The sequence below is a fragment of the Schistocerca nitens genome, chromosome 2 (assembly GCF_023898315.1).
Source record: "Schistocerca nitens isolate TAMUIC-IGC-003100 chromosome 2, iqSchNite1.1, whole genome shotgun sequence".
NCBI lineage: Eukaryota > Metazoa > Arthropoda > Insecta > Orthoptera > Acrididae > Schistocerca > Schistocerca nitens.
This window is the reverse complement of record NC_064615.1, coordinates 840,966,476-840,976,477: the sequence shown is the minus strand read 5'-3', so window position 1 is coordinate 840,976,477 and position 10,002 is coordinate 840,966,476. Positions and strand designations below refer to the sequence as shown.

General features: G+C 44.1%; 1 protein-coding gene across 1 annotated transcript; it reads left to right on the top strand.

Annotated features, from left to right (window-relative positions):
- Positions 1-6,113: 6,113 nt before the first annotated feature.
- On the top strand, positions 6,114-7,863 carry LOC126234671 (uncharacterized). The gene is made up of 2 exons (XM_049943411.1): positions 6,114-6,313; positions 7,083-7,863. The coding sequence occupies exons 1-2, from the start codon at positions 6,197-6,199 to the stop codon at positions 7,530-7,532; spliced, it is 567 nt and encodes a 188-aa protein (XP_049799368.1). The 5' UTR covers positions 6,114-6,196; the 3' UTR covers positions 7,533-7,863.
- Positions 7,864-10,002: the final 2,139 nt, after the last annotated feature.

Here is a 10,002-nt window from a genome sequence, read left to right as displayed (position 1 = left end):
AGTAGTATCTGTAAAGTCACTTACATTGACAGCAACAACTGTTTATTGCTCAAACAGGCAGAGGTAAAGCAGATCGACTTACAGATCACGGATGTGCTAGATATAACCTCCATCTTGTTACAACCAGTCGTGCACTAACAGATCGCAGTAGTCCCTACGACCACATTCGTCTTCACAAACCTGAACGTAATAGAATTGTCATTATACCATATTCTATTTTTCCTTACAACCTTTAGTATTAAGATATTAATAGACAAAAGGTCGTGGGCTGTTACTTCTAGGTCAAGGATACATTTTATTAATAATAGTTACAGTTGCAATGCTTTTATTTTTAATTACTGTCAGTTACTTTATCGCCATCTCAAACGCAAATACAATTTCTCATCTCCACTTTATTCCACTTATCCTGGTCTCTCTCTCTCTCTCTTTATCTCTCTCTCTCTCTCTCTCTCTCTCTCTCTCTCTCTCTCTCTCTCTCTCTCTCTCTTTTACAGCCCTCGTTTCTCTCTCTGTTGAGCTCTCCCCTCCCCCCTTCCCCTGTCGTACTCACTTTTCAGCAGCTGGCCTCACTTCATTTGTATTCATAGTTAAAAGAATATGATGTTATTAGTATGTTACAGACTCAAAAGATAAATATTACACTTTTAACAATACAAGCAGCAAATTGTAACGAGTGTTTTGAGTCAATTAGTTTTTAATAAGCATATCAAGTCTTGAGACGATATGTAAGAATGTCAAACAAAATTTGCTAACTGTCACTCCTCCAAATAACTTTTCTTTTTTATTTCGTCAATCTTTGTAAATGTAAATTGGACGAAATTCCATACTCCAGCTCATCACTGAGAGAAAAGTTGGATATGCAATCATTTGGCTCATGCTGTACTGTCATAAACATTCTAAACAGTTCAAAATATAAGTATAAATATGGAAGTTTTCACCACTGCAGAAGACGAATCTTATGTGGTCAGACACAGGTAATGTATTACAGTACTTTATCCCTCTCTGTAATCTGGCCCATGGCAGTTGTTCTCGTTAAATCTGACAACTGTGTCGTTCAGTCACTTTAAAGTGAAAAATTGAAGCCGATGTAACGCTCTTATATCCAAACAGTCCATGAAAACGGAGTAGTAGCTGCAAAACGCGTTGGACAGTAATTAAAAACGTCGCGACCGAAGACAGAATATCGTTAGTAAAATACATCCATAACCTTTAATATTACATTCATACAATTTGTAAATTTTAATTTTGTGCCTTTCCTTTATGTACTGTGTTAAATGTTATTCATCTCGAAAATTATAATTTAAGATGTGTGGTACATGACACCAGTGACGAGTGTTCAATTTGAGATTTCTCATTTCAAAGATTTCGTGTGTATTGGCAGTAATTTGTTTCTAATGTTTGGTTTCCTACACATTATTGCCTGTTGTGGACGCTGGTCAGTTGTTTCCTGACAATGGCCCAGTAACTTGAAAACCATTTCGAACTAAGTAAATATTAGTAGACTGTTTGTTGTGAAGCTGTCAAACAATGTATCACGACTCAGTACTGAAAATAATAAGCACCAGTTGTGAAAAATGTGTGATTTATTTATCAAAAGATTGGGGGCTGCGATACACACGTAGCATGACAGAAGAACCATTGGTAAGTGAGGGCAGCTGACTTTAATTACACTCCTGGAAATGGAAAACAGAACACATTGACACCGGTGTGTCAGATCCACCATACTTTCTCTGGACACTGCGAGAGGGCTGTACAAGCAATGATCACACGCACGGCACAGCGGACACACCAGGAACCGCGGTGTTGGCCGTCGAATGGCGCTAGCTGCGCAGCATTTGTGCACCGCCGCCGTCAGTGTCAGCCAGTTTGCCGTGGCGTACGGAGCTCCATCGCAGTCTTTAACACTGGTAGCATACCGCGACAGCGTGGACGTGAACCGTATGTGCAGTTGACGGACTTTGAGCGAGAGCGTATAGTGGGCATGCGGGAGGCCGGGTGGACGTACCGCCGAATTGCTCAACACGTGGGGCGTGAGGTCTCCACAGTACATCGATGTTGTCGCCAGTGGTCGGCGGAAGGTGCACGTGCCCGTCGACCTGGGACCGGACCGCAGCGACGCACGGATGCACGCCAAGACCGGAGGATCCTACGCAGTGCCGTAGGGGACCGCACCGCCACTTCCCAGCAAATTAGGGACACTGTTGCTCCTGGGGTATCGGCGAGGACCATTCGCAACCGTCTCCATGAAGCTGGGCTACGGTCCCGCACACCGTTAGGCCGTCTTCCGCTCACGCCCCAACATCGTGCAGCCCGCCTCCAGTGGTGTCGCGACAGGCGTGAATGGAGGGACGAATGGAGACGTGTCGTCTTCAGCGATGAGAGTCGCTTCTGCCTTGGTGCCAATGATGGTCGTATGCGTGTTTGGCGCCGTGCAGGTGGGCGCCGCAATCAGGACTGCATACGACCGAGGCACACAGGGCCAACACCCGGCATCATGGTGTGGGGAGCGATCTCCTACACTGGCCGTACACCACTGGTGATCGTCGAGGGGACACTGAATAGTGCACGGTACATCCAAACCGTCATCGAACCCATCGTTCTACCATTCCTAGACCGGCAAGGGAACTTGCTGTTCCAACAGGACAATGCACGTCCGCATGTATCCCGTGCCACCCAACGTGCTCTAGAAGGTGTAAGTCAACTACCCTGGCCAGCAAGATCTCCGGATCTGTCCCCCATTAAGCATGTTTGGGACTGGATGAAGCGTCGTCTCACGCGGTCTGCACGTCCAGCACGAACGCTGGTCCAACTGAGGCGCCAGGTGGAAATGGCATGGCAAGCCGTTCCACAGGACTACATCCAGCATCTCTACGATCGTCTCCATGGGAGAATAGCAGCCTGCATTGCTGCGAAAGGTGGATATACACTGTACTAGTGCCGACATTGTGCATGCTCTGTTGCCTGTGTCTATGTGCCTGTGGTTCTGTCAGTGTGATCATGTGATGTATCTGACCCCAGGAATGTGTCAATAAAGTTTCCCCTTCCTGGGACAATGAATTCACGGTGTTCTTATTTCAATTTCCAGGAGTGTATTTGTATTTCCTGCTACCATTTTAATTTAACATATTGCGTCACATTTAAAGCATGTTGTGCTGGGTATCATGTATTTATGTATACAGAAAATTGTTACTTAAGGATAAAACAGAAACATTTTGTTCACTCTTCCTTGTTAAACTGGTTACTGGGGTATTCTTTTGGGGGAGGAGAGAAAGTGGGAGGCCGTAAATCCATGTCCAGTCCTGTATTTTGACTCCACAGCCTACGTAGGGTGCAGGTAGTTTTTTATCGGTTTTTTGGTTTTTCACTGATCATTTTGCGTCGGCTAATAACTGAGCTTTACGTGAGTGTACAAGGAAGAGTTTTTACGTGTTTGACAGTGCATGTTTGGTGCTTGCTTTTTACTTTTGACATTTCTATTGGCAAATTAACTTTAACAAATGTAATACAAGGGGCGATATAGACAGATTTACATACAGTACGTATCAGCGAGTGTAGTAAAATGAAGTACTCGTAATTTGTGTTCCCTTATATTATAGAACTTGATAATTTACATCTACATCCATACTCCGCAAGCCACCTGACGGTGTGTGGCCGAGGGTACCTTGAGTACCTCTATCGGTTCTCCCTTCTATTCCAGTCTCGTTCGTAGAAAGAAGGTTTGTCGGTACGCCTCTGTGTGGGCTCTAATCTCTCTGATTTTATCCTCATGGTCTCTTCGCGAGATATACGTAGGAGGGAGCAATATACTGCTTGACTCCTCGGTGAAGGTATGTTCTAGAAACTTCAACAAAAACCCGTACCGAGCTACTGAGCGTCTCTCCTGCAGAGTCTTCCACTGGAGTTTATCTATCATCTCCGTAACGCTTTCTCGATTACTAAATGATCCTGTAACGAAGCGCGCTGCTCTCCGTTGGATCTTCTCTATCTCTTCTATCAACCCTATCTGGTACGGATCCCACACTGCTGAGCGGTATTCAAGCAGTGGGCGAACAAGCGTACTGTAACCTACTTTCTTTTTTTTCGGATTGCATTTCCTTAGGATTCTTCCAGTGAATCTCAGTCTGGCATCTGCTTTACCGACGATCAACTTTATATGATCATTCCATTTTAAATCACTCCTAATGCCTACTCCCAGATAATTTATGGAATTAACTGCTTCCAGTTGCTGACCTGCTCTATTGTAGCTAAATGATAAGGGATCTTTCTATGTATTTGCAGCACATAACACTTCCCTACATTGAGATTCAATTGCCATTCCCTGCACCATACGTCAATTCGCTGCAGATCCTCCTGCATTTCAGTACAATTTTCCATTATTACAACCTCTCGATATACCACAGCATCATCCGCAAAAAGCCTCAGTGAACTTCCGATGTCATCCACAAGGTCATTTATGTACGAGGGCTATCCACAAAGTACATTACGTTTAGGAATTAAAAATAAATAAAGTATTGGAGATTTTTTTATTATATATAGATGAAAGGCACACTTAAATACTACTTCTCTATATTGTTGCCATTTAAATTAAGGCACTTATCGTAGCGATGGACGAGCTTGGAAATTCCTTCGTCGTAAAATTCGGCCGCCTGCGCCTTCAACCACGTGGTTACCTCTTCTTGAAGCTGTGTGTCATCATCAAAACGCTGCATAGCCAACCACTTCTTCGTTGCTGGGAATAAGTGGAACTCGCTCGGTGTCAGGTCGGGACTGTACGGCGGATGAGGAAACAACTCCCACTTTAAAGATTCGAGAACTTCACGAGTGGGATTTGCCGTGTGGGCCCGGGCGTTGTCGTGAATCAGCAAGATCTTTGAGCCCAACTTTCCCCTGCGCTTGTTTTGTATTGCTCTTCTGAGGTTGTGCAGAGTTTATTGTAGTGTCTCTTTCCAGTAAATCCACAAAAATCACACCTTTTCTGTCCCAAAAGAGGTAACCACGTGGTTGAAGGCGCAGGCGGCCGAATTTTACGACGAAGGAATTTCCAAGCTCGTCCATCGCTACGATAAGTGCCTTAATTTAAATGGCAACTATGTAGAAAAGTCTCTCAAGTGTGGCTTTCATCTGTATATAATAAAAAAAATTTCCAATACTTTATTCATTTTTAATTCCAAAACGTAATGTACTTTGTGGATAGCCCTCGTATATTGTGAATAGCAACAGTCCTACGACATTCCCCTGCGGCACACCTGAAATCACTCTTACTTCAGAAGACTTCTCTCCATTGAGAACGACATGCTGCGTTCTGTTATGTAGGAACTCTTCAATCCGATCACACAATTGGTATGATAGTCCATATGCTCTTACTTTGTTCATTAAATGGGGTAATGTGGTCCTGGAACGTGCTGTGGTAAAGACATCACACATTTTCCACGAGTGGCGTGTGGTATTCTTCGTATTGAAATGTTAGCGGAACAAAACCACTGTTTGTTTTTCAACCTCAAATGTGCTAATTTATCTAGGAAAGAGTGGGTGAGAGATCTGCGCTTAATTTATTGCAGACTGACGCCTATTCTCCGGAACAGGGGCTGCCGAAGAAGCAGGTGGCTGATGCGCTTGCGGGACAAGATGCGACTTGCAACCCGCCGTAAGGAGAGCAGGGTGGTGGGGGAGAGGAGCGCGCCACAAACTGCAAGGCACCCCTTAAAGAAGAACACATCTCCCGCTTTCGTTTCCCCGTCCCCCTCGCCGTTATCCGCGGTGACGAAGCGCTGTGGAAGGGCATGGTAGGCGGGTAAGAGGAGGCTGGGCACAGATTGTGAGCAGGGCCGGGCAGGGCAGAGGAGAGGAGCGAAGCGAAGCAAAGCAACAAGCGCTGGCCCCGGCGGTGGCAGGCGGGCGGCAGGTGTTGCGAGCAGGGACCATCTGCCGCTCGGCGGCGCTCGGCGTGTGGGAACGCGTTCGTTCCCACGGCCGGGCCCAGCAACCCTCGGTAGCACACACCTGCCACACGACACCCACCACCTCCACCCCGGAGCGCTGCCGCCGACGCGTGACGTCACGCCGCCTATAAAAGGGGACCGCGGCCACGTGCGCACCACTCAGTCGCTCCACGGCCGTGCTGTTGGAACCGTGTTACTCGCGAGCTCACGTGTCTACTTTGCCACATTTCGGTGCCACTACTTACGTCACCGTCAGCATGTCAGCAGTTCCAGTCGTCTCTGCTACTGGCGCAGCCTCCGCTGCGGCGCCGGCTACGCCCACGTCTTGCAAGTTCAGCCTGACTCTGGCGCGCAAAGTGCATCGTATCAAGAAGGTGTGTACAGTTTCCATCACAAATTTCTTGAGTTACCACTTACCTTCTAATTTAACACGAGTACCTTTCGTGCCTCAAGTTTATAGTTGTTTTTCAATAGCTCCTGATATATTAAATTTCATTTTTTTGAAAAACCTTTGTTTTCCTGTTGAACTTCGAAATGCTGTTGTTTAATTAAACTGCTCCAGTTTCATTTCAATGACAATGCGCCAATTAGAAGGAGATTAATTTGTCGTACTTGTATAGGTCGTCTTTTCGGTATACGTTTTCTACTATTGCTTCAACTATTTTGTAGTTTTGTACTTGTATAGGTCCTCTTTTCGGCATACGTTTTCTACTATTGCTTCAACTATTTTGTAGTTCAGAATTTGCGCGACGTCAAGTAACGCTGATACAAAATCACTTAATGGTTGCTACTATTTTTCCATACCACATTCTTTTCGCTGTAGTAGTTACTGCATTTTAACTTGTATTTATCTACTTCTTCAATATACCGATTTTGTACTTACCTCTGAAACGAAACATGGGTTAATTTGTTTACATCGTGATTACTTTGGATAATTTTTTAAGCAAGCGCTTCCTCGATTTAATCGCGGTACAAGGTTGCTAAAGACGTTCTAGAAGACAGCATAAAAATCAGTTTTTCTTCACTTGAAACATTTTCACTTTTTTCTTTTGTTTGTTTGTGTTACGTGTGCAGACTCCCTATGCCTGTTAGGCAGAGCACATTTGAACTTGTGTCTTACGATTCGCGTTTCGTTTCTTCCAGATGCTGAAGCCAGTGCTGGAGATGGTGCACAAGCATTGCCGCAAATCGGCGAGAAGGTCGCCGTGTCCGCAGGCTTTCGAAGAGGAGGAGTCGCCAGCTGATCAGAACGCGGCCAACGAAGCCCTGGAGCAGCGCCTGGCGGAAGAGCTTCGCGCCGGCACCGCAGCCGCCGGCAGCGGCGCTGCCATCGCGGTGTGGTGCGACGGCCGCGTGCGCCTGCGCCAAGTGGCGGCTACGCAGGGGCAGGTCGGAGACGTGGCGGTGCCGGCCAGCTTCCTGACCACGTCGCAGGGCGGCCTCTGCTGGGTCACGCCCGACGCCGACATCCTCCTTCTCGACGGTAGCCACGAGTCGCAGGGGCTGGCGGCCGAGCAGCAAGTGCCCGCCGCCGCGGCGCTTTTGTCGACGCCGTCGTGTTCGCAAGAAACGCTCAGCGTCCACTCCTTTTAAGCGTTAATAGACCGTGCTCCCTACAGCAGAGGAACAACCGTTCCAGAAGAGTTCGCTGCACAACAGAATACTTGCTAAGTTAGAAAGATATTTTTGATATATATTTTTTTAAGTGTTTACGATGAGTATAGCATCAAAAGAGACATTTTTGCGACATGAAGATTAGATGCGTGCGTATATTTCATGTCAGTACCTACCACCAGTGCCTTTCATATATGTGATATTTTAGGATTATTAATGCTACAGCTGTGATGTCATTCGAAGCTTTAATTTTCTATAGTATTGATTATTGTCTTCCAATAATGTTAGTATATTTGTATTTTTTACAATGCCCAGCAACCAAGTTATAAATAAATATTGCTCAAATGCAATTTATGCATAGCTACTGTCTTCTGATTTCGCATTCCTTCACCTTCTTGCCCAACCTTTTAAATCCTGTATGAAAATATGTGTACCCTGAATACAATTTTGTGACCGTCATGAGAAATTTTTTAATTTTGACATGTTTGGAGAGAGACTTTGGAAGCTATTCAAAGATTAAATCTCACAGAAAGTATTACTGCTGTTTTGAATCAACATTCTTGTTCAAATATCTAAAGCTTGATAGCTGAATAGGAAAGAGAATAACAAGCTGAATTCAGTATGTAGTTCAAACGTTGAACACTGAATCAAATGTTTTGCGAAGTACATAAAGCAGTTTCTACGCAATGATTTCACAGAAAAATTATTCTTGATGAGGATAAAGCTGTTTTGCAATATTGTGATTTACACACTGAGATCATGGTAGTATAGCTGTCTTTTACTGGCACAAAAGTAGGAAACAAACTTTAGGAATGTTCTGCTCTCCACTGTTAACGTTTACTGCCATTATAGTTTTTCTGATGTGAAAGTGTGAGCAAATTTGATTTTATGAAACCTGCTACAAAGGAAGTTAATGGTTATCTATTACAAACGTTTTACTGGAAGACTTGGTCTGCCATGATCTTTAGCTATCATGCATTAGAAGTAAACGACTTTTGAAAATATTCTCAAGAGTGAGGACTCGTGAGAGGTTTGCCACACTAACATTATTTCCTGTAAGTAGTAGGATGATCTTTCAGTACACAAATCACATGCAACCAGCGGATATGGACTATGTTCGATACATAACAGGTGAGTGGTTTGAAACTTGCTATAATGAAATGGAATTTGGCACCATGCTGATAATTGTAACACTCTGATTTTAATCCACTGAAATAGCACTGCTCTTGTAAATACGGAGGGTAGACTGTCACTTACAATAGTCGTGTCACCTGACTGAGCAGCGGTTCTAAAAGGGTAACAGAAGATCTCATACAGTTGTTCAGATATACATCAGTCAACTACAGTTTTAAATCATTTACATTTTGCATGTATTGGCACATTAAGAAAGCAAACCTGAAATAAAGATTTTGCCACACTAATAACAATGACACAGTGAATTAATGCTTTGTACTCTAGAGTTAATGTAGAAGCAATGAATAAGAGAGTATCAGTTATGAATATTACAGAAAAAAATAACAATGACATTAATTAAAATATTTCAAATTAAATTTGTGTAGTGTGAAAAGACCGTCATTATTTATAGTGTAACGCCCATTATGGTCACTAGTACAAATCTGTCACTCATGATGACGTGCTTGTTATTCCTTTATGTTAAACTCGAACTGTTGCAGTCACAGAGATGAGACCCAAATAAATCCTGTTTTAGCAAACAGGCATGAAGTTACATCTATCACGATGAACTACAGTGTCCAGTGAGACAATAGTTCCTAATTAACATCTATACTCTAAAGAACACAACTAGTATACCAGTGTAAATTTTTAATTATGCTGTATGTAATGGTTCATCCTGTGAACAAGCAGTGCTTATACGGTGCTGTGAACAGTCTGATAAGTCTTGTCGTATCATCGTCATCACTGATGCAGTGGCGTGAAGGTGTCTGTCTGCAATACCGTATTCCTTCGTTTTGTTGAGTTTTCGCAAGACAAACACGTTTTTTCAAACGACTACCGGTTTAGATATTTAGGCCCTAAACATTTGCACCTCACAAATCGACATCATTTTATCAAAATGGCTCTGAGCACTATGCGACTTAACTTCTGAGGTCATCAGTCGCCTAGAACTTAGAGCTAATTAAACCTAACTAACCTAAGGACATCACACACATCCATGCCCGAGGCAGATCCGAACCTGCGACCGTAGCGGTCGTTCTGTTCCAGACTGTAGCGCCTAGAACCGCACGGCCACTCCGGCCGGCGACATCGTTTTATCATTCCTGCTGTCATTACTTGTATGTGCTTAACGTAAGCTATTACCGTAATCAGATACGGATTCACACAAGAGCGGTGTGCAAGAAATCTCTTCAGTAAACAAACTTAAGCTTACCAGTTCACAGCATGTAAAGGAAAACGTATGTGGTCATTACGCTTTATATTAGCAAACATTGTT